Source organism: Octodon degus, unplaced genomic scaffold (assembly GCF_000260255.1).
Source record: "Octodon degus isolate 3935 unplaced genomic scaffold, OctDeg1.0 scaffold00042, whole genome shotgun sequence".
In the NCBI taxonomy this organism is placed as follows: domain Eukaryota; kingdom Metazoa; phylum Chordata; class Mammalia; order Rodentia; family Octodontidae; genus Octodon; species Octodon degus.
The window spans coordinates 9,976,912-10,000,822 of record NW_004524618.1 but is presented as its reverse complement, the minus strand read 5'-3'; the positions used below and the strand labels follow the sequence as shown (position 1 = coordinate 10,000,822).

Here is a 23,911-nt window from a genome sequence, read left to right as displayed (position 1 = left end):
TGGCGCCTCTAAAAAATACTCTTCTTCCAGAAGTTTTCTGTCAGCCTCTCTACAGGTATAAAAGAGATTGTAAGAGCTATTTTCTTTTTTAGCAGAACTGGGGATTGACCTCAGGCCCTTGCACTTGCCAGGGAAGCACTTTTTCTACTGAGCCATCTCCCCGGCCCTGGAGCTATTTTCTTTATATTTTTTTTCCTGTACTTTTCCAAAAGTTTTCACAGTGAGAATGTTCTAGAAACATTTCTGCCTCAGAAAACTCTGGAACTGAAAGTTCCTTTCTAGGTCCTTTGATATGATAGCAGTTTTTCAATCTTTAGACCTTAAACCACCCTCATGCAGATTGTTCAGAATCTCTATTATTGTCTAGAATCTGAAGGAATCTGGTTGAAACTTTTTTCTGTCTCCTGTTTTCTGATTGGATTTGATCCAGCTCAGCTGAGAAGAGGCACTGTTTCATGTTTCTGCCTTCCTCTCCACTTAAAGGGATGAGTACAGTAGCCCCATCTCATCTTTTCAGTCCTCAAAAGTCTGTCACATGTATCAGTGATTTATGTCCCTAATTAGCTCAGTAACTTCAGCATTTTGCCTTTTTACTATAAGAACACGTTCCCACTTTGGAAAATGTAGAGGAAATTTAAGGAATTAAAAATAATATCTATATTCTTTTTAGCCCGAGATGATATTTGGTATTTCTATGCATGTATCATTTTGTAGCCTGATTTTAAGAAGGTATTGGCATGTAAACATAATTTTAACTATTAAATACCCCATCAACTGCTAACACCATGACTTCCTTAACCATTTCCCTATGCATAAATAACCTTTGGGTTACTTCTAGTCTTCTTACACTTATTTTCATGCTGTTACCGAAATCTTGGTTTATGAATCCATGTCTTAGTTTCTCAAAATTTCTCTCTTCCTGCTTCTGGCTTGCTTTAAGAGTAGTGTCAGGTTAGAGAGAGTACGTGTGCCATCCCCAGGAACATCTTAAAAAATATGCTGGTATAGGAGGTTAAAAATGTTGCCTCTCTGCTTTACTTTGAGAAGCATTCTTTTGAAAGAGATGCAACACTTTTTGCAACAATTGGGCTTTTTGCCCTCTGATCCCCCCGAGAGCAGTGAGTAGGAGCTCAAAGTCCTGGGACCAGCACTGCTCTCTGCTTGTCCCTCTAGTTTCTCCAGTGTGCCCTGGCCACAGAGGTCTTCCGTCCAGCCTGGTAACTCCGGTGGGCACAGCCTCCTCCTGGCCCTCCTCAGGGGGCACCCTTTGAGGCGAGTCCTGGTTTTTCCCACTCTGGCTCATTTGCCTCAGAAAGAAGAGTGTGCTTGTGTCCTCCTTTACGCGGGAGTGCAGAGGCCTGCGTCAGCAAGGCCAGGCCTGGCAGGTCACCCCAGGCAGGTCATTTCAGTCCCTTGTTTGGGGTGCGGGCATGTGTCGTGTTTTCTAAGAACTTGGTTCCCTTCTGGGGAGTTACCCGGCTGTGTAAGAAACAGTTCTGGTGCCATCAGGTGGTGGACACCAGCAGTTGCAGCTTGGAAGTGGAACTGCAGGGGAGGTTCCTTGCTTTCTGACAGGTGCTGGGGAATCCTTTGAGAGCAGCCAGATTCCTGGCTAAAGCTGTTCCCTCCCCCAGAATTACCTCTTAAATCTTGACTTGAGCACCATTCAGATAACGGGGACTTTTTTTTTCAAGGGCTGTTTAATCTTCGAGGATCAGATGTGGAGCACAACCCAGTGTTCTTCTCATATGCAATCATAGGACTAGAGGTGATCATGTGAGTGTTTACCCTGCCCTCCCTACGCCCTCCCTGCGTGGGGTTTCCTTTCCATAGCCCTTTGGCTCCTACTCACACTCGCTGCCTGGAGTTTCCCTGACGGCCTTCCTTTCTCGTGTACTTCTGCCTGCTTCCTTCTGTGTGCTGTAATGGGAGGTGTTTGTTTATATCATTTCTCTCATTTAACCTCTCAAATGGCTGGGAGTCTGTGCATGTATTTATTGTACCATGGAATTAAAAATAACAAAGCAAGGACATTGAGACGAAGCTAGAATAATACTAGCTTACAAAATTCTGCTGTAGGGTCTTGTTCAGGGCACATATTTGATTCCATGTTTTCTAGCAGCCATATCCATATCCATATCCATATCTGTATCTGTATCTGTATCTATTGTATCTATCTATATATCTGCTCAGATACACAGTTTTGGGTCTGTAATGCAAACAAACCCAGTCATTCCAAAGGGTAGACAAGATGTGAGGAACCCCCTTCCCAGCTGTGCTCTGTTGAATTCTAAGTTTTAACTGTTCAAGGCCTTGTTTGCAGCCTTCCTGTCTTTGTTCTTCTACTGGATGGCTTTATTGAGTTTGAAAGCACATTTATTGTATGTCTCATGTACAAGGGGCCTGTGTTAGGTGCTAGGGTGAATGACACAGGTAGAGGACTGGGCTAGAGTGGGGGACGTAAGCGTCTCTTCTTCCCAGTGGATTTGGGCACCTACGTGGGCACCAGCCCTTCAGGGAACTGGTAAGGTGCTGTAGGAGAGGCCTCGCCTAGATTTGGGGCTGAGAGGAGATTCTTAGGGAGAGTAACAACAAAGCTAGATGCATGCTGGGCAGGGAGGAGGGTAGTGTGCCCTGTGAAGGGGAGAAGCCTTTGCAGGGGCTTTGGGCTGGGGTGTGGAGTGGTTCCCTGGGGGCAGAGCCAAAGTGAGAGGCCAGAAGCGAGCAGGGGCACAGCTCACCAGGCCAGGCCGAGGAGCTTGGGCTCTTGTCCTGAGACTGATGAAGAACTACAGAATAAGTTCATCTGAGGGGATTCGTGGTCAATCTTGTGAATGATACCGGATGTTATTGCTGAAAAACAGGGTGGATGGAGCAGGACTTGGTGGCTGGGGGGTGGTGGGGCGGTAGACAGTGACAGATGGCAAGGAAATTTGGCTCCAGGAGCCAGGATCTCGATGGGGGAGGGCCAGAGGGGCATCAGGGAGACCAGTGCCCAGGTTTCTGGCTTGAGGATTTGGATGGAGGACAATAGCACACATGGGCGCAGGGAGGGCAGGATTGGGGGGCATTGGAAGAGGGAGGAAAAGCTGCGTGGCTTTGGCTGCCGGAGGTAGCTGTGCCTGCTGTGTGAGCATGTGTGTCCTCCGTGTCCTCACCCCTTGCTCACAGGCCGCTGTTCTTTCTGCCCCCACGTCTGGTCCCCCACAGGCTCTTCATTGATGGAGACCGCATAGATGCTCCCAGTGTAAAGGAGCACCTGCTTCTTGACTTGGGCCTGGAGGCCGAGTACAGAATCCAGGTGCTTCCGTACAAGTCCATCCTGTCTGAGCTCAAGGCCCTGTGTGCCTATCTTTCTCCGAAGGAAAAGGTGTGGGTCAGCGACAAGGCCAGCTATGCCGTGAGCGAGGCCATTCCCAAGGTTGGTAGTGTGCTCTGCCTGAGCCCTGGCAGCCCCCTCCCTATTCTGGCTTTGTGCAGCTCTGTGGTAGGAGGCTGAGGAACTGTGGACTCTGGGCCTCTGGTGGCCAAGTGGCCTTTGGGAAGTTCAGCAGTGTCCAGTTTTGCACTGAACAGTGCGCTATCCCAGGAAGAAGCTAGGCCTGGGTCTCTAGACCTGGCCTGCCATTGCATCTTTGGCATGTGGTACTGTGTGTACCTGCGTACTGTGTGTATCAGTTCCTTAAACTGATTAGGGATTACTTTCGCTTTGTCTGTTTTATAAGGTGAGTGTGTGTGTGTATGTATAAGAGAGAGTGACAGGAGAGTGAAAGCAGCTTGAGAAACTCCTGCCAATGCCAGCTGTACTGTGCCCCTTCCTTCCACACAAGGATGGATTCCAGCTTGTTCTCAAGTTGGGAAGAGTCTTCTTCAGCCCTTTAGTACGTCAGCGGTAGCTGAGTGGTGGTCATGACTGGGAAGGGAGGAAGCAGGAGCCTGCCCTCGTCAGCTGTCTGCTCCCCCAGCAGGAGAAGCCTCCTGTGTACAGCAGGAGAAGGGCCGTTTTGATCAGGCTTGTAGGAGCCTGCGAGCTCTGATCGCAGCATCTTGGAAAGCAAGCCCGCAGAGCTGTGGGGCCTGCAGGAGGGTATACCGTGTGTGTGTGAGGGGCATGTGTTTTCAGTGAGCTCAGATGCCTTCCATCGTGGTCAGAGTCACAGCTGAAAGGGAAGTTCTCCAGGCCCTCGAGGGTTGGTCGTGGGTGCCAACTGGGAGCCTTAAGTGTGTTTTGCTGGGCTGAGAGCTGGCTCCTGGTCTGGGCGGGTGGAGCAGGCCTTGCTTCCCGTTCTCCTGCCTTACGCCCCCAGGATCATCGCTGCTGTATGCCTTACACCCCCATCTGCATCGCCAAAGCTGTGAAGAACTCAGCAGAGTCGGAAGGCATGAGGCGGGCTCACGTGAGTACAGCTGCCAGTGCGGAAGGCGGGATGGGAGAGGTCAGAAGGCCCGGCTCCCTTGGGAGCTGCATGAGCTGTGCCGAGAGTAAGGTCAGCGCCTCCTCAAGCAATGATCTTCCTGGCTTCCCAGAGTCAGTGAGAGAATGAAGTAACGTATTTAATGGGGAGCCGAGGTGGAGGTGGCCACTACTGTAATCCCAGCTTCTGAGAAGCTGAGGCAGGAGGATCCCAAGCTTGAGGCCAGCCCGGACAATGTAATAAAATTCTGCCTCAAAAAACAAAACAAAATTTAAAAAATCCAAAAACTTTGTGGTTTAAATCTTTACAAAGTATATAGCATGAAAACAGAAAAAGTCTTTGATGATATAGAGCAGGGGGTCCTCAACCCCTGGAACACAGACTGGCGCCATCTGTGGCCTGCTAGGAACCAGCCATGGGAGAGTGGTGGGCAGGCTTCGTCTGTACCTGCAGCCAGTCTCCACGGCTCCCACTGCTGCCTGAGCTCTGCGTCTGGTCAGAGCAGCGCAGCATTGGATTCTCGCAGCAGCATAACCCTGCTGTGAAGTGTGCATGCCAGGGCTGTAGGTTTTCCACTCCTCCAGTCATCCTGGAATCATCCTTCCCTCTCTAACCCTGTCCGTGGAAACTCTTCCATGAAACCAGGCCCCAGCACCAAGATGTCTGGAGACTACTGCTATAGAGGAAGAGAATGTGGTGATGATGAAAACTGAAAGGGCCAGGCCGTGTTTCCTGGCAAAGGATGAGTCTAGAAAGGCCAGGGACTAGAGCCGGCTTCTGATGGTAGCTGGCCTCTGCTGGCCTCCACAGGGCAGGAGCAGCTCACCTGGCCCGTGCTCCTGCTCTTCCTGGCTGTGCCGTCACTGCTCACTGGCCGAGGGCCCTCTCTTTGACAACAGGGTTGCCATGTTCACATCCAGACAGTGTCCACAAGTGAGGCTCTGGTTGCTGATGGTTTGTGGCCCTGTTGGTGCAGCGCTTTCAGGATTGCTGTGGGGCTGGCCTCTGAAACTGTTCACATAGCTTTCAGTAATAACTTAGAAAGGTCTCATTTGTTTGTTTGAGACTAGGTCTTGTTATGTGGTACAGGTTGGCCTTGAACTCGTGTCTCTTTTTTAAGCAGATTAAAGATGCTGTTGCCCTCTGTGAACTCTTCAACTGGTTGGAGAAAGAGGTTGGTTTTTAAGCCTTCACTGAACACACGGATAGAACTTACTCTAAAACATTTGCACGTAGGATTGCAACTATGGCCTCCTCCGGGCTCTGCTGCCCTTCAGTCACTCCATGATCTGATTTTAATGCTTCCCGATGGTAGTTCTTCCTATAACTTTGGTACGCCTACATATATTTAAAAATTCTTTAATTATAGGAAATACCATAGTAGCAAGAGGAACAAAGACCTTTCTTAACAGTGGAACCTTTTTGGGTTCAGGAGTTCTCACTTTGTGGAATTTTATTGCAAAGAAAAATGACCCTTAAAACATTATTATTGGCAAGCTGATTGTACTTGAAGAAGGGGACCTGTGAGTACATTTTGAACTTTAAGCCACAATTAAAAAAATTTTTTTTGGGCCGGGGAGATGGCTCAATAGAATAAGTACTTCCCCGCAAGCGCAAGGGTCTGAGTTCAATCCCCGGTTCTGGGAAAAAAAAAAAAAATTATTCTTTTGATACAGGGTCTCACTATGCAGCTTAGACTTGTGATCCTCCTGTTTCAGCCTCCCCAATGCTGGGATTATAGGTGTGTGCCACTGTGACTGGTTTTGGTGGCTGGCTGAGCATGCCCCAGGTTTTGGGGCCAGCATGGCACGTAGTACTGGGGATCGAACCCAGGTCCTTGCGCTTGCCAGGCAGTCACTTAGGCCACCAAGCTATCTCCCTGGCCCCATAAACCTTTTTATGTTGAGTTGATTCTTGGCCACTTATGTTTTGCCTCTTCATTCCTGTAGCTGACAAGAGGGTTATATTTTTGTGTGGTTACTAAGCAGTCTTGTGTTCCCTTTAAATGTTTTATGCATTCTTTTATTGGAAAGAGGAATGATCATCCTTGTTCCACTGGTGTTAACAACTGTCCCCTCATATTTCCTTCTGACTTGTTTACCCATAGAAATAATTTTTCAAAACGTAACTTTTATGTCTCTCAGTGTTTCAAATATGATTTTGTGTTTTATTTACATGGGCTCATGATGTGAGCATGTTCCGTGTGTTGGAGGCCTTCAGAAAGGATTCAAGTGGAGGCTATGTCTGATGGCTAGGCTGGCCGGCTTGTGTGTTCCTTCTGTTTTTGACTTTTTTTTGGTTAGTAATCTGCAAGAATATCTTTGTATTTATCCTTTTTATTTTTTTAGGATAATTTTCTTAAGATGATTTCCTAAGAGGTGATAGTTTCAAATTTTTAAACTTAGATGGATTGTTTGGGAGGTTTGAGCATATAGAACTGCAACAAAAAGATCAAGTGAAAGTTAAAAAATAGAAAATAGCTTTGATGAGAGCCTTTGAAAGTTCCCTCCTCGTTAAAGAGGAAACCTAAGCCGCCTCCCCTAGGCTGCAAGTCGGATATGCGGATGGAGGAGAAGGAGGCTTCTCATGTATTCCTTCTGTCACGGGTGGGACACACGAGTTAGTCTTACGAGATGACTGATAAGCTCTTTCCTTGAAGGTTCCCAAAGGTGGTGTGACCGAGATTTCAGCTGCTGACAAAGCAGAAGAGTATCGCAGGTAGGCAGCTGGGGTGGAGACCCAGGGACCTCACATCACGTCGATTTCTTTGTGAATAAAGGGAGTTGGGAGGGTGCTGATTCTCAGTGCAGTCAGGACCTTTAATCTGTGCCGTTCTGTGTGTATCCGTTCCAGGCAGCAGGCTGACTTTGTGGATCTGAGCTTCCCCACCATTTCCAGCGCAGGACCCAACGGCGCCGTCATTCACTACGCGTAAGGCCTGCGGAGGGCATGCGCCTGCCTGGTCTGCTGCTGCTTCTGCATGGGAGCCTGAGTGGGGGAGAGACAATATTTTACCGGAGGCTCTGTGCCCACTCTGTGTGTTTGTTGGCATTGTAAAATCAGACCTCCCAGACCTTTTTTTTTCCCCTTTTCTCTTTTGAGAAGGTCTCATGTAGTTCAGGCTGGCCTTGAATTCGCTCTGTAGCCCAGGCTGTCCTCAGATTTACAGCATTCCTCTTATCTCAGCTGCCTGAGTGCTGGGGTTATAGGCATGCTCCACTGTGCCTGGCTAATTGCTTTTTCTGTATTCCCCAATCCTTTCTTTTGGGAGTTCCCTCCTAGGCTCAGGGTGGCGTTTTCTACAACATAGTTTAATGCTTCTTCTTTCATCTCTGAGGCTTCAGAAACTCTCAGTAGCATTTGCATCCCGATGACAGACTCTTCCAGTGTTTTCTTTCCTGGGAATAGCGGCTACCTGATGTACCAGTCCATGCCTCTTTTAAGCACTGTCCCCTCCATTCCAAGGGCTCAGCGCTAGGTGTGGGGCGCCTTATTTTGGGTAGAGCTTCCTTTAGCTGTGAGCCCATCAGGGCCTTGAGGTGCTTAGGTCTGGCAGGCAGATCTGCCTGTGGAGGTGCAGGCATGGTAATGAGGTGTGGCCTTTGGCTTCGCTTCAGCTTTGTCACACTCACATGCCCCACTTTGTATTAGGACTCTGGGGCTCTGCATCTCCTCATCTGTGGTCTGTACTACCAGGGAAAGACTTTGTCTCTCTGGCTGTCCTTAGGCATGATTTCCCCCATTTAAAATAATTGCCTTCAGTGTTTTTAGACTTAGAGCAGATTTTGAAGCTTTATGTGGGACATAGTCAACATGTGACAGTACAGTTCTCTCACATTGATGCCTCTGTTCCACTATAAAATATCAAAGAGACTTTAGCTTAACTTAGATCATGAATTTGTTCCTAGGATGCTATCCTAGAATTTTTCATATGATTAAAGCTCTAAAAATTTTCTAAGCAAGGGGCCAGTAATGGGCTTCTCCTTTGGTGTTTCTTCATCGCAGCTGTTAGAAGCAGGGTGCTGGAGGCTGAGCTGTGTGTGGTTTCTTTGTAGCTGTTCAGTTTTGTGCCCACCAGCCTACAAGATATTGCTGGGGACGTGGGTGGAACCCGCAGGGCAGAGATGCCTCTGGAACGTGTCGTGCAGCACACCAGTGATATGGAGAAAGTGGGGAAAGTGGATGACTTCAAAAGAAAAAAACTCATGTTCATTTGAAAAAGTGCTCAGTGTAAGAGTATGGTAGTCCTGCCTGTTGTGCCTGCATGGCTGGTGGGATCAGGTGTGAGCGGTGAGGCGCTTGACCAGAGGCTAAGGCAGGAGGGCCTCGGATCTCCAGAGCCTGTGTAGTGAGACTGAGCTGATTTTGGCTGCTCCTGTCCCATTCCAGGATGCTGGGATGGCCCTGTTGCTTCAGTGAATTCTCATTTTCTTTCTTTCTTTTTTTTTTTTTTTTAAATTTTCATTTTCTTGACATCTATAGTTACTTCTTTGTTTTTGTTTTTTTTTTTTTTGCGGAACCAGGGATTGAACTCAGGCCCTTGTGCTTGCCAGGGAAGCGCTTATTCCACTGAGCCATCTCCCCGGCCCTATAGTTACTTCTTGAACAGGTATTTTGTTCCACCAACAGGATAGACATATAAAGGGTTGTACTATTTTTCCTTCTCTGCGTGCTTTCTTTAGTCAGGGAGATCGGTTGACAAAGCCTCTGAATAGTAGATGTGCAGTACTACATGGAACAATTCATGTGTTGGGTAACTTTAATTTTTTATTTTGATGTAATTTCAGACTTAAATAAGTTTCAAGAGCCCAAAATTCTTGTATGCGCTCCTCTCAGATTCATTAAATGTGTATGTTTCTGGAATAATTAATTTTTAATTAACTTTCTTAGGCCGGTCCCTGAGACGAACAGGACCCTGTCCCTGGAAGAGGTGTACCTCATTGACTCAGGCGCTCAGTACAAGTAAGTGGACCTGGCTGCTGTCGCGCTGACGCAATTCCAGGCGGATGAGTGAGCTGGCTGGCCCCTGGCCGAGTGACAGCTGCTGGTTGCATTCCACACTGGCCACTGATAGAGTTGTTTCTCTTGTCCTTTTTCTCACCCCTAGTTGAAATAGCCCCGTTGTGACTCTGTGCCCATGAAAGACTGACTGATGGAAGTTTTTAGACTTGGCAGGAAGTTGTTAAAGTACTAACTAAATGTCTGTGAAATACAGTGAGCTGCGGGGCCTTTGGAAGGTGTTCTGTGCCAGCCCGTAAAGCTGCCTGCCGGCTCCCTTCCATGCACACAGCTGCCCCAGGGCCTTGGGAGGGCAGCATTAACCTCGCCTGGGTGACTGAGCGCCGAGGGCCACCCCTAGAATCTGAGCTTCCTTCAGGTTGTGTTACTTTTGCAGTCATCCACTCTAACAGTTGCTCAGAGGTGAGCGAAGATTTGACTGCATCTTAGGAATGTGCCTGAGCAGGAGAGGGGACAGAAGCCGTCTGCACTGAGAGTGGGAGCCAGGCTCTGAGTAGCCTGTTCCTGCTGCAGCCGGTGCTGGGCTCAGAGGGCACCCGCTTAGGGAGCCTGGCCAGCACCTAGTACCTGCAGCCAGCCTGGGGCCCTGTGGGCAGCATCCACCGGAGCTAAGGGTTCTGGGGTCACTTTTGCATGGTGTTCTGGTGTAAAGTTCTGGATTTAGCAGGGTTCTGAAAGTTGTTTTTTCTGTGTGGGGAATGTGGGTAAGGGTGTGTTAAGCGTCCTGGTGCTTTTATTGTCTTTGTCCATCAACCATCTTGCATTCCTAATTAAAAGAAACAGGTGTTGGCCCCTGTCTCCCGCTCTGGGCTTCATGTGCTTTGTTATCCTTGTCTCCTTTGTAGCATGGTGACGCTGTTTCCCTGAAGAGTCTCCATTGGAGACCGAGATTGTGTGGCAAGGCCTTGTCATTCCTCCTTTATCAAAACATTTCTGCACTCGCCTTTTGCCTCATTTTTTATAACAGCTTTATATGTAGCCTAAAAGTCACTCTAATATAAAATTAATATTTTTGTACATGCATGGAGTTGTGAAACCACCACAGTTAATTTTAGAGATATTGCCTGACCCTCAAGGAAGTGTCATGCCCAGTGTCACTTAGCCCCCTTTCAGAACCGCTAGAGAACTCTGCTTTCCTTTCTGTGTCTGGATATACCTTTTCCAGATACTTCATAGAAGTGGAATAGTGTGATACGGGGTGGCTGGCTTCTGGCTTCTTGCATTTAGCATAGCATTTCCAGAGTTCCCCACGCTTTAGTGTGCATCCGTATCCTTTACATGGCTCAGCACTTTTCCATTGTATGTTTATGCCATGTTTCGTTATCCACCCGTGAGTTTTCTCCATGAATGTATTGAACAGTGATGTATACATTTGCTTTCAGGTTGTGCGCTTGCGTTCTCTCTCTCTCTCTCTCTCTCTCTCTCTCTCTCTCTCTCTCTCTCTCTCAATCTCTCTCTGTTGTCTATCTTAAATTTTATTTATTTTTATCAAAATTGTACTTGTCCATAGTTATTTTTTCATTTTTTAACTGTGTTAGCTGTTTGCCTTTCTATACGTAGGAGTGGAATTGCTAGCTCATGGTAATTGTACATTTAATTTTTTAAGGCAGAACAAACTGTTTTCCCAAGTGGCTGCTTCATTTGCATGCCCAGCAGGTATGCAGGGTGCTTCACATTTCTCCACACATTCACCTGTCTCCTACTTGAGGAAAAACTTACTTTGTGTGTGTGTGTTTTTTTTTTTTTTGGTGGAACTGGGGATTGAACTCAGGCCCTTGCGCTTGCCAGGCAAGCGCGTATTCTACTGAGCCATTGGCCCATGAAAAAACTTACATTGAACCCTAACTTGTTCTTTTTTATTTTTGAAAGGGATGGAACCACGGATGTGACACGGACCATGCATTTTGGGAGCCCTACAGCCTATGAGAAGGTAAGGCAGGGGCAGATACTCAGGGGATCCTTTCTGCTTTCTTAAGAAGAACTTGGGTTTTCTGAGAAGGGATTGTGTATGTGAATGAAGGCTACACATGGAATAGTAATTCCACTGACTTTTGTGGAGCTAGCCTCATCTGCTTTCTGATTTCCATTCAGTGAGTCACTGGAGGGAATACCAGTGAGCTCTGAGTGACAGTGTCTGTCTGAGGGCGCTCCTTCAGGAACTTATCCTAGGAAGGGGCCTGCAGTGTGCACATTGCCATCCTGGTGCCTGGTGTCTGTTTGTAGGGCCCAGCACCTTAGAAGACCTTGGGCTTCAGGTCCAGTGTCCCTTTGAGGTGACTCTTTGCGGTGGAAGGAACCCCAGGCAAGACCGAGGAGTGTGGATTTCTGCCTCTTCTCCTTCCTGGCAAGCCACTGACCTCCCAAGAAGCATCCTGTGGCCAGGCAGTGAGGCTGACCCGTGAGGACAATGTGGTAGTGGGGAACTGGAATGTGGAAGCCGGCTGCTTGGCTGTGAGGTCAGATCCTGGCACCTAGGAGGTGTGTGACCCTACCCGCCACTTGGTCCTCTGGGAGTGCAGACAGCAGTGGCACCTCCATCGTGAGCAGTGGGTTGACGCACTGCACCTGGTCCTGTACTGTTGAGCTCACCTCTGTTTGGACTATATTTCTTGGTCCAGGGTTCCCACATTGCAGGGAATATCAGAACGTTTATTGTGTAGTTAACTTCTGTATGGTCATGTTTTTGACCGAGCTCTTTTATAACTAAGGTTTTCTGGGAAGTTCCATAGTCAGAATTTTTATCTATAAGATTCTTTTTTCTTTTCACTCTGATTTTCTTTGTGGTAATGCTACAAACTTTTAACAGGCAAGGTTTTCTGAACTATCAGAAAACTACAGGATTAAAGTCTGTTCCCTGCTGCAATGTGCCCCCTGGGTTTTCTTTGGCAGGAATGCTTCACATATGTCCTCAAGGGCCACATAGCTGTGAGCGCAGCCATTTTCCCGACTGGTACCAAAGGTAGGTGGTTCCTTCTGCCATGTGGCAGGCTGTTTGTCTTGTTCAGGAGGCGAACATGTCTAAGTGTTAGTGGGACACCATGTCCTTTCCTTTGCTGGGCCAGTCTCTGGCCCATGTCAGCCCCAGGAGCATAGGGGCTGCATGAGTGAGTTTCCTGGATTCCCTTGACTGGGCTCAGAGGACTCCCAGGGAGCCAGGCCTAGCAGTGGCACTTTTGACTACTTAGGAACTGGGCAGCACATGCAGGTGGCTGGCAGGAGCAGGCCAGCCAAGCCTCAGGACTGACGGGAAGTTGGGTCAGCCTCCTGCCTGCCCTTCGGCTTTGGAGCAGCACCTCCTCCGATGAGCCTTGTGTAACTTGAGATCTGACTCTGAAGACGAGTGGACGGGGCAGTGGACCGTGTATGTGTTGCGTGGCTGTGCGCTCATTTCCCAAGCCTCCTGGCTGCTTCTAATTTGATGAGTCTCAAGTATGCAGTGATGAAACTTCAGGGTCGCAGAGCTAGGACAGAAACGTGTGTTGCCTTGTGCAGCCTCAACCAGCAGTGGGGTCTACGCCTTGCCGGCATCCGCAGTCAATGGCCTCTCCCTCCCTTCACACTGAGTTCCACCTGGCTGCCTGTGGTTGTCAGAAAGTTCTTCCCGGTGCTAGGTTGAAGGCTGAGTTCTAGTGACTTCTACCCATCGGTTTCTGTTTTGCCTTCTGGAGCCACATGGAATAAATCTAATCCCCATGGTGCTGTACAGAATTCTTGAGTAACTTTTCCTGTGTCTTTCAGGCCACCTTCTAGACTCCTTTGCCCGCTCAGCACTGTGGGATTCTGGCCTGGATTACCTGCACGGGACGGGACATGGTGTTGGGTCTTTCCTAAATGTTCATGAAGGTCCTTGTGGCATCAGTTATAAAACATTCTCTGATGAGCCCTTGGAGGCAGGCATGATTGTCACTGATGGTAGGTGTCCTTCACAAAGAGGGTGTATGACACTTTGTTTCTTATGTTTAATTATTTTAATGGAAATTGGCAATGACTTCTCTTTCCTGTCACCTTGAATTAACAATGAACTTTTATTTTTATTTTTATTTATTTATTTATTTTTTTGTATTTTAGGGAAGGGTCTGCAGAGTTCAGGATCTCACTACTAGATTGGACTCATAGTGATTCTCCTGTTTACAGCCTCCCAAGAGCTGGGATTATAGGCGGGCGCCACCATGCCCAGTCTCAGTTGCTGTCTCAGCATGCCCCAGGGGCAGGGCTGGCAAGGCATGGCAGGCCCAGGGATTGAACTCCTGGCCTCTGAGCCTGCTTGCAGGTGTTTTAAACCACTGAGCTATTTGCCTGGCCCTTTTGTTTATTTTTTGACACAGGGTCTCACTATGCAGTTTGGGCTGGTCAGTCATTTTTGTAGCCGCCAGATCAGCCTCCCTAGCACTGAGATTACAGGCGTGCACCACCACACTTGGTGTCTGTGCCTAGCAAGGCATGAGGTACTGGGGATCAAACCTGGGTCCTTGTGCTTGCCAGGCAGGTGCTTAGATGGCCAAGCTGTTTCCCAAGCCCCAATACCACTGTCAAGTTTGTTTGTTTGTTTCTTTTTTTTTTTTTTTTTCGTGGAACTGGGGATTGAACTCGGGACCTTGCCATTTGCCAGGAAGGCGCTTAAGCCGCTGAGCTATCTCCCCAGCCCTTCTGCTTTCTTAATACATTACCTTTACCCTTGTCATTGCCAAATCATTATAAATAAACTCAATGTCTGCATCACTGTGTCCTGTGCTACATAACATGATTTATTTGGCATGTCCCTGTTACTGTACTGCCTACCCTGTAGCTACGTCTCAGAGCTTCAGCGCCTGTCTCTCCATGGCTCAGGTGCCTAAGAGTGGAATGTGGGCGATTGTGGGGTCTCTGGGCTCTTACACCCTGTAGGACAGGTCTTTCACCAGTTTCCTCCTCTTTGGGGTGGGGCACTTGTCCCAGGAATCTGGCTGCTGCTTATTTGGGGATTTGTTTGTTTTAGAGCCAGGGTATTACGAAGATGGAGCTTTTGGAATTCGCATTGAGAATGTTGTCCTGGTGGTTCCTGTGAAGACCAAAGTGAGTATTTGTTTATTTTTTTAATTTTTATTTATTTATTTATTTATTTTTTTGAGAATTGTTTAAAAAGTCTGTTTCTTCCTGTGGGAAGATGGAGGTCAAGGACGTGCCATCCTGGGGCTGGGAGGGAGCTTGCTTTGCCATGTGCCAGGGACCTCACAGAAATCCCTCTGCTTTCCTGCAAAGCCAGAAAGGAGATTTTTAGTGAACTGGGGCTCCGAATTAGGACCAGGGACTCCCTGGGTGGCCCTTGCCTGAAGGGATTCAAACCTTTGAGCTTGTTGGAGGTAGCTTAGTCATGAAGTCTCTGCTTGGCCCTGGGGCTGGTTCTAGACCCTTCCAGACTCCGTGTCAGGGCAAGGTCTTGGAAGCAATCATTTCTGGGATGATTTCTGTCAGGTAGCATTTAGGAGTCCTGAGTTAGGACATGATTCAGGCCTAAGAAAGGTGCTTTACCCTCTTCTCCATTAATGTTACTGAGAGGCTTCAGTTTCAGGCAGAAGCCTTTTCTTTTTCTTTCTTTTTAGTGTTAAGGTGATAAACTTTTTTTTGGTGAAACTGGGGATTGAACTCAGGCTCTTGCAAGTGCTTATTCTACTGAGCCATCTCCCTGGCCCCTCAGAAGACTTTTCTAGAAGGTCTGTGTGTTGCTTTCCCTCTGGTGATATCAACAGAGAGTAATGAATGGTTGCAAGGGAAGTTGACCTTAGGGATTGCTGTCCGCTCATGGAAGTCACTGTTTCTCAGGGTGGCCTACTGCCTCACATCCAGAGACTCCAGTGTGCAGAAACCGTGCTTGCTGGGTGGCCTGGCGGGCAGCCCTGTTAGCCCTGATGGGCCTAGCTGGGTAAAGGCAGGCCATGCAGCTGACGTGAAAGTATGATTTGGGGGATTATGGCCCAGCAGCCCTGAGAATGGAGACCAGAGATGCCTGAAGCACAGTGGCCCCAAGCCTTGCTCCTGCATCCTCTGTGGCAGCAGACAGTAGCCTGTGGATTGGCTGCTGGAGCCTCTTGGTACCCTTGCTTGGCTGCTCCTGATGGTGCCCTCATGTACATATTAAAAGTGGTGCCCAGCTATCTACTTCTTGGCTCCCAGCTCTACCTGACTGAGGGCCACTGCTGTGGCGCAGAACCTCATGGTGGTTCATCGTGGTAAGAGGAGTAATGGCTGCTGTTTCCTTTCTTCTCCCACAGTATAATTTCAGTAACCGAGGAAGCCTGACCTTTGAACCTCTAACTTTGGTTCCGATTCAGACCAAAATGATAGATGTGGATTCTCTTACAGACAAAGAGGTAATGGGGAAGTACTATGGGTAGAAGTGTTAGTAGGGGTGTGAAGAACTACCTTTTTACATTGAGAGGCTAGACCAACTGAGTCTGGACATCAGAGGCACCGGAGGAAGGACCTAGGAGCTTCTTCTGTACTTTTGGGCCTCCTGGCGGAGGCGGTCCTGCTCTCAGCCTTGTGGGACTCCCGGGGTTGCGGGAGGAAGAGGGTGCCATTGTTTTTCTGGAGGAAATAGCTCTGTTGTCACCTGTAGCTGCACTCGGGCATGTTTAGCAAACACAAGCCATTTGTCTTCCCTGTGGAGAGGATTGTGGGGCCTTGGCCACTGCACTTGTCAGATCGTTTGCTTATGTTGCTTGAAGTGTTAGGAAATTGGAAGTGAAATCTATTTTCTGTCCAGTTTTCACACAGACCAGGAGAGAGGTGGTACTGCTGTAGTCACTCTCGGGTCGTGAAACCCTTTACAGAGCTTGGCACAGCAGTGGTCCCTACCCTATGCAGAAGCTGCAGGTCTTAAATCCTGGAGTAAAACCCCAGGCTCCAGAGATGAGGTGGGGTGGCAGGTTCGGTGACCTAGAGTAAGGCCTCAGGGATCGGCAGGTGATCAAGATTAAGGAAAAATGGGTCAGAAACTGGGCAGGGACAGTTAGTGTCGGACAGATGAAGCAGTCTCAAATCAGGAACCCAGAAGCCAGGACATACATTCCAGATGATAAGCAGGGGTCAGTAGTCCCAAAAATTCAGTTGATTGATGGGAACTAAAGCTGGAACAAGCAGGGCGTAATACTCTAGGATAGAAAGTTTTTGTTACCCATGGCAGCTGCTAGCATTGTTCCAGGATCCTTTGTGTGCCCCTTGAGGCAGGACCATGTCCTCAGTGAGGCTTACTAGGGCCTCGCTTTTGGCACTAGCAGGAGGGGGCTCTGAGGGCCTAGGAGTTTTCCTGGTGATGCTGTTGAGGGGATTCTGTCTGCTAGAAGCTTCTTTTGTTTTCTCCAGTTGATGGATGGATGACCGAGACAGCTTAGTTTTTCTCTGTGGTTGGGCACCTCTGCCTGGTCATCAATGTCCTTGGTTCAGCCCAGCCTTCCTACCCAGAGCACGCTGCAGGGCCTGCTGAGGCTGCTTTGCTCACTTGTGGACACACTGTACAGAGCTGGAGACTCAGCCTGTTAGTGGTCTGGGTCACCTGTCTGCTCAGTTTGAAGAGTCCTGTGAGCAGTCCCTTCAGCCCCTGAAAGCCTCTGGTCTTTGGGTACAGAGGAACAGCAGTGCTTACCCAGGCATGGGATCCGCACCACCTCGAGGCCCTTTGCCTCCTGGGAGTGGTGTCTCTTGTAATGACTCATGGGCACAGCAAGGAATTCTCCAGTCAGTCTTTTTGTGCTCTTGCACGCCCAAGAACACAACTTCCTATCCAGTAGCATGAAGTGCCTAGGTGGAGGGGTATTTGTCCTGTGTGTACTTTACTTTTGTAAGGAAACAGCACACATGGGTAACTAGGCAGGAGAAAGTTCTGTTAACCTCAGACTCTTTCCCACCCCATAACTTTGGAAACAGACCTAATAGATCTGCCTTACCCAGTGGTTCATTATTGTGCCTTGTGCCTTGTATAGCCAAGTTCTGGAGACATTTTGGCCAATAACTCTTTGTAAGGCAGATAAAAACTTCTTACCTTGATAATCATAATCAAGTTTCCATAGCCAATAATAGCAAGCAGTAAGAGTTAACATACTAAACAGTACTGTACCATTTATTATCTCTTTTAGTAAAGGTCCCTTTCCTGTATGCCATTTAGTAAGTCTGGGGCTTCATTGTTTTGAAGGCACAGTAATATCCCATGACAAGTTTCTGTCCATGGGGCTATTCAAATGCTGGGCCATTGCTGATCACAGTCTTTGTTTTGGGTCAGGTTTGTGTGCCATCATTTCTCACCAGATGGCAGCAGAGGACCTTGGTCAGTAATTTGGGCAACTGAAGACTGTCATGGCCTTAGGCTGTTGTTTAGTGTCCCCCCAATCAGGTTGTCTGCATATCCCTTCATACCTCCAAGCTAAAGGGTCTTTGTGTTGTCTCTATGGCCCCAGGGTTAAACCAGACTACTCCAGGGTTAAACCACCTTCACTTTTGAGCTGCTTTGCATGGCAGGTGGCTTTTCAGCAGACACACAGTGATTCTGTTTTGAACTCCCAACCTTCCCAACACCCAGCAGGGTTAGGAAGGCTCTTATCTGGGGATCAGGGCCTTGGCTGTGTCAGAGCCAATGGGGAGCCTATCCTCTTGGTTTCCCCTCAGTTCCCTGTGGGCTTGTGGGCCTGTCTTGACTCCTCAGCTGGGCTTTGGTACCTGGTCGAGACTCTTCCCTGAAGCCAGCTCTTTTTTAAGGCCACTGCCTCCATGACAGGCATGTGGCTCATTCATTACGGCCACATTATGGGCAGTATCACTCTTCTGGCCTTGCTTGAGCCAGTGTGTGCTTAGGCCCACCCTGTGGACAGGGAAAGCAGTGGCTTGTTGTCCTTTTAGCAGAACTTGCTTCATTCTAGACTTCTCCCCCCACTCATGGGAAGGAGATCCCCTTTATCTGCCACAAAACTGCTGCCATCAGGGCTGATGGATCAGCCCCTCTTCAGACACCAGGTTCCACCAGCGCCTTCTTCCTTTTAATGTCTTCATCTTCTGGTGTGGTGGTGTATCCCACCAAGGGCTGAAAATCAAGTTTACTCCACCCCCACTCTGTCCTTGACCACCAGAGGTTTGGATCATTGAGATAGCTGTATTCACAAGACTCAGCTGCGCTCCGCTAGCCCTAGTTTGTTCCACTGTCTGTGACTGTGAGGCAGAAAGCCTAGCCTGTTGGCAGGCAGCTTCTGTGCATTTGGGCTAGAGGGCTCACCACCGTGCGGAGGCTGGTCGGATGTGCCCTTGCTCTCAAAGGATCGAGGGTAAGGAGTGAGTGTGTGGGTGCGTGCAGAGCTGTGTGCTTAGCAACCCCCCCCCCCCACCTCTTGTAATGAACCGTGCGTCTGCGGTTTCCTAGGTGCAAGTGGCATTGCACTCGGGGCCAGAGCCACGGCTTGCCTACGGGGAATCTTGGTTCCTGCGTGGCTGTTGGCAGTCCGCAGCCAACAGACTTCTGGGAGGGTTTTTGCCATAAGCAGTATAGCCTGGTCTCATTTCCTCAGAGAGAAAACCCCATCCACCCCTTTTCCCGTCACAAACAGGAAAAAGGGATTTTCCTCGGAGCCCCGGCCTCGCGCTGCTGAGGTGTGCAGCTTTTGCTAACGGTGTGATGGTGAATTGGTGTTTCTTCCTCTTCTTGCAGCTGGACTGGCTCAACAGTTACCATATGACGTGCAGGGACGTGGTCGGGAAGGAGCTGCAGAAGCAGGGCCGCCAGGAAGCTCTCGAGTGGCTCCTCAGGGAGACGCAGCCCGTCTCCAGGCAGCATTAATACTTCCCTGGCTGCTTTTGTTAGTGCTCCAGGGAGAAGACAAAACACGACACACTGCTGCGTCTTTCTCTTTCCTCTGCTTTTCCCTAATTCCCTTTTTACTTTTAGACTCGGAGAAGAATTGAAAATCTTATCTTCTTTGATATTTTCTTGTAAACACTCAGTCTTTTATGATTTTTTAATTGTTGAGAATGAGCCAGGAATAAAATTACTGCATCCAAAGGAGGGTCCCCACATAGCTGAAGACTCCACCGGGGAGACCTGAGCACTCCGGCCAGTGACAGTGAACCGACAAGTGCTCCGTGACAGTCACGTTCCAGGTGCTAGTCCATCAGTCACAGTCACCTTGATGTCCGTGAGACTGTATTTATGATCGGTGAATAAAGGCGTCAAGACTCCACCATGTCTCAGCTGTCTCTTTCCTTAAGATATGGCGCTGCGGGCGTGTCAGCCAGCTCAGCTCCAGGGCTGCTGGCTTGTGTGCCCAGGGTTTTCTAGGTGGAGCCCTCCTCTACGGAGAGAACCCTGGCCTTCCTGCGTGTTTCCTAGCTCAATTGCATGTGCTTTTATTTTCTCCAGAAAAGTTAAGTGTTTTGGTATTTTTATTTCAGGTTTAAAAATTTTACTTTGTAGTAATACATGTTTGTAGCACATAATAACATTCCTCATGTGGAGTTGGTATGCACACAACACAGCTTAATTATTTTTATGCTCCCCATTTCTTTGTCCCCTTCTCTTTTGCAAAAGATCTATTTCTGTCATCTTTTATTTTGCTCTGTATATTTTGGGTTTCTCATAAAAGAAGCCATGTGATGTTTAATGAAGTGTGTTTCATTCGACATTGTGGGTTTAATGTGGATCTATTTTCCTATATTATCCTTCTTTATGTCACAGGACACTCCATTGTGGGTAGATACCACACATTCTTTATCCATGCATTTGTTGATATGCAGGCCTCTTCCAAAATTTAGCTGTTATGAATTGGACTGCAATAAATATGTGTATGGAAGTATCACTGTAATACAGTGTCTTTAACTCTTTTGATAAGATACCTAGGAGGAGGATATCTGGGTTGAATGGAATTTTTAGTTTTTTGTGGTCCATAGTAATTTCTATAATGGTTGTAGTAGTTTGTGTTTTTACCATGGAGAAAGGTTCGTTTTTCCCACAGGCTTTCCAGAATTTGCTATTATTTGATACAGTGATAACCATTCTTTATGGAGTAAGATGAATTCCCTGTGGTGTTTTAACTTGCACTATTCTAGTGGTCAGAGTTGAGTAGTTTTTCTTTTTAAAGTGTGTTTGGTACAGGACCTCGCTATGCAGCAGCTTGGACCGTGGTCTTCCTGTTTTCAGCCTCCCCAGCACTGGGATTACAGGCGTGCACCATCATGCCTGGTCTCTGCTGGCTCAGCACACCTGGGGGTGGAGCTGGCACAGCATGTGGTGCCAGGGATCAAATGCCGGTCTCAGTGCTTGCCTAAACAGGCACGTTGAATAGTTTTTTAATAGGCATTTGTGCTGTTTCTGAGAAGTGTTTGTTCATTTCAGTTGCCCATTTGTTTGAGTATTTTACTTGAAGGAGGGTTCATATAAAAACTGTGTAGTTCTTTTTATAGTCCTCTGAGGAATAACTGATGGTCTTTTGGCCTTATTTGGTAGGTTATCTCTTCACTCGGTTGTTCCTGTGCTATGCAGAAGCTTAAATTTGTTCCATTGCTCCACATGTGTGTTCTTGAGCCAGTATCATGCTGTACTTAGCACTGTGGCTCTGTAACATAACTTGAAGTTAGGGATTGCAGTGCCTACCACTTTCCTCTTGCTGCCCAGGAATGCTGTTGCAATTCTGTATCTCTTCTGGTTCCCTAAGAATTGTAGGACTGTTTTCTCCTGTTCTATGAAGAATGCTGTTGGTACTTTGCTGGAATTGTAGTAACTCTGTATCGGTTTTGGAAGTATGGCCATTTGACAGTGCTGGTTCTACCTGTCTGGGAACAGGGGGTCTCTTCCCATCTTCTGATGTCCTTTTCAAGCTCATTTTTTAAGAGTACTGTAGATGTCATTGTAGAGGCCTTTTGCTTTCATTGCTTAGGTTAATTCCTAAGTATTTAATTTTTCTTGAAGCTGTTGTAAAAGTTATTGTTTCCTAATTTCTTTTTGTGTGAGTTCATTATCGTGGTACAGGAACACTTTTTTTTTTTTTATTATTCAGGTTTCTATATTTTCTTGATTCAGGTTTGGTAATTCATGTATCAAGGGATTTATCCCTTTCTGGAGCCTCCACTTTATTGGAGTGTTGCTTGGTTGCTTTGTTGCTTGCTTCCTTGCTTCCTTGCTTCCTTGCTTTTTTCTTTCTTTCTTTCTTTCTTTCTTTCTTTCTTTCTTTCTTTCTTTCTTTCTTTCTTTCTTTCTGCATATTTAGTACAGGGTCTATAGGGTTTCACTGTGTAGATAGGACTTGTAGTAATTCTCCTGTTTTCAGCCTCCCAAGTGCTGGGATTACAGGTGCGCTCCACCACACCCAGTCTCAGTTGCCATCTTAGTGTGCCCTGGAGGCGGGGCCAGCACATCTTGACTTGGTAAGTGACTGATGTCTTGCAACACAAGTAATGCGTGATGCCAAACATCACATGATGATAACTGGGCCAGTGGTTCTCTCTCCTGCTGTGGGATTGTGGGTGAGCATCTCTCAACTGCAAGAGGTTATAGAGATCTTGTCTGCAAAGGAGGAAGAAAAAAGTGGAGAAATCCTACACTTCACATGAGATTAGAGAGATGTATAAAATGTGGGAAACTGCAAAATTTTGTAGAGAAGCACCACCCAAATAAGGTAGTAACAGTGTGAGCAATAGATCTGTTTAAGGACAATAGAATGTCACATTTCTGTGAGACCCTCAAGAGGAAACAAAAGCAAGTGTCACTGGATAGGTTCCTTCTTAAAGTTGTGTAGGAAGCTCTTTTTTGGTCCTCGTATCAGTCCAGAAGTTTATCTTTATAATCCCATGGTTAAATTATTGGAATCTCATCAAGTTAATTCCAATCTACCACTTCCCTTGCAACCCATGGTGAGAATAAAGACACTAAGGCATATTTTTAGATACAGGGAGCCAAGGGGTCCTAAGTCCAGCCATGGTGATGGCTGTCTGGAACAAAGGCCTCGACCCAGGGCAAACCCAGGGTTTATTAAGTCATAAAGGAGGTGTGGATTGAGGATGAATGACTGAGAATAATTGTAGGAAGTAGGTGAGTACTGTGAGCTGGGCTAGGTAGGAGGCCTGCATTTACCTGCAATATGCAGAAAGGATATACAGAAAAAGTATTTGCATTATACTATTGAGATAGTAAGTAGCTAATGTTTTGGGGTCTGGTGCTTTAGTTCTGTTGTGTAATCTTTCAAGTCTCAGGAAGTCATAGCCTCTATCTCGAGGCTCAATCCCAGGTGACAGCATGGAGTTTTGGCTCTTCGTCCTGTCTCAGCACAGCTCATCCTAAAGAGCAGCAGGTGTCAGTTATCAGGGAAACATGCATGCTGTCTTCAAAGACTACCACGAGCACCACGGCTAGAGCAATATGCACTGCTTGAAGTTGATTGAAAGGATAAGGAAAAGCCCTAGCCAGCTCTGTACGTATCTACATGGAAATAGGGTCAGGCACAGCCAAAATGGAGATAGCTGCTCTTCTTTCAAGGAGAGTCGCCCAGGTGGTCCTCCACAAGTGGCACAAAAAGGAAACCATTCCAGGGAAGTAGCGCGTTCGGTTCAACAATTATGGCGCAGGAAGAAGATGTTAGAGATTACAATTTAACTGAGGAGCAAAAAGCAATCAAGGCCAAGTATCCTCCAGTTATTTGGAAGTACGAATATTTGGATCACACAGCAGATGTCCAGTGAGTACAGCTGGACCTTATTCCTTTGAAGCTGCTGTTAAATAGGAAGGCTGTATGCATGGGGGGAGACTCGAGGAGGCGTTCGAGCAGTGTGCCATGCCATGTTCGCCTACTTGACCAACACTGGGACTGTGGAGCCCTCCAGACGGTGGAAGTCGAAGCCCACGGAGATGACTTGCTGTCTCTTCTGTTTGACTTTTTGGATGAATGGCTTTATAAGTTCAGTGCTGATGAATTCTTCATATCCCGGGAAGTGAAAGTACTTAGTATTGATCAAAGAAATTTCAAATTGCGCTCAATTGGGTGGGGAGAAGAATTTTCACTTTCTAAGCATCCTCAGGGAACAGAAGTTAAAGCAATAACATACTCAGCAATGCAGGTTTATAATGAAGAGAAACCAGAAGCTTTTGTGACTATTGACATTTAAGAAAGAAACGAAAGAAAGAGACAAGACTTCTATGAAGAGCTGTTTTCTTTTATCTTGAGAAGATATAATTAATTTTCTGGTATCTTTTGACAAATGGAAATTTACAGAATGGAAAATTTTAACTTAAAGTGTGGCTTTCAGAAGTAGAAAATCAGTTGGGTGTGTTGATACATGCCTGTAACCCCAGCTACGCTGAGGGCCAAGGAAAGAGGGTCAAAAGTTTGAGGCAGCCTTGGCGTCTTTGTGAGACCTTGTCTTAAAATAAAAAATCAGCACTGGGAGGGCCGGACATGATGGTGCACCCTGTAATCCCAGCACTTGGGAGACTGAGGAAGCAGCCTGTGAATTTGAGGCTGGCCTGACTACCT

The 23,911-nt window shown here is 47.4% G+C and overlaps 1 protein-coding gene and 1 pseudogene across 4 annotated transcripts in view; both read left to right on the top strand.

The window, feature by feature from the left end:
- The window catches only part of Xpnpep1 (X-prolyl aminopeptidase 1), a 64,837-nt gene extending 44,770 nt beyond the window's left edge, over positions 1-20,067 (top strand). For all 4 annotated transcript variants that reach the window (XM_023715557.1, XM_004631516.2, XM_023715556.1 and 1 more), the window contains 13 exons: positions 1,695-1,776; positions 3,211-3,421; positions 4,308-4,397; positions 5,539-5,589; positions 7,075-7,133; positions 7,269-7,346; positions 9,306-9,377; positions 11,304-11,364; positions 12,324-12,393; positions 13,173-13,346; positions 14,410-14,486; positions 15,683-15,781; positions 19,102-20,067. In XM_023715557.1, the coding sequence (XP_023571325.1) occupies positions 1,695-1,776; positions 3,211-3,421; positions 4,308-4,397; positions 5,539-5,589; positions 7,075-7,133; positions 7,269-7,346; positions 9,306-9,377; positions 11,304-11,364; positions 12,324-12,393; positions 13,173-13,346; positions 14,410-14,486; positions 15,683-15,781; positions 19,102-19,230 (1,253 nt within the window). In that variant the 3' untranslated portion in view covers positions 19,231-20,067. The remainder of the gene's footprint in view (positions 1-1,694; positions 1,777-3,210; positions 3,422-4,307; positions 4,398-5,538; positions 5,590-7,074; positions 7,134-7,268; positions 7,347-9,305; positions 9,378-11,303; positions 11,365-12,323; positions 12,394-13,172; positions 13,347-14,409; positions 14,487-15,682; positions 15,782-19,101) is intronic.
- Positions 20,068-22,976: 2,909 nt separating this feature from the next.
- LOC101582564 lies at positions 22,977-23,543 on the top strand (annotated as a pseudogene).
- Positions 23,544-23,911: the final 368 nt, after the last annotated feature.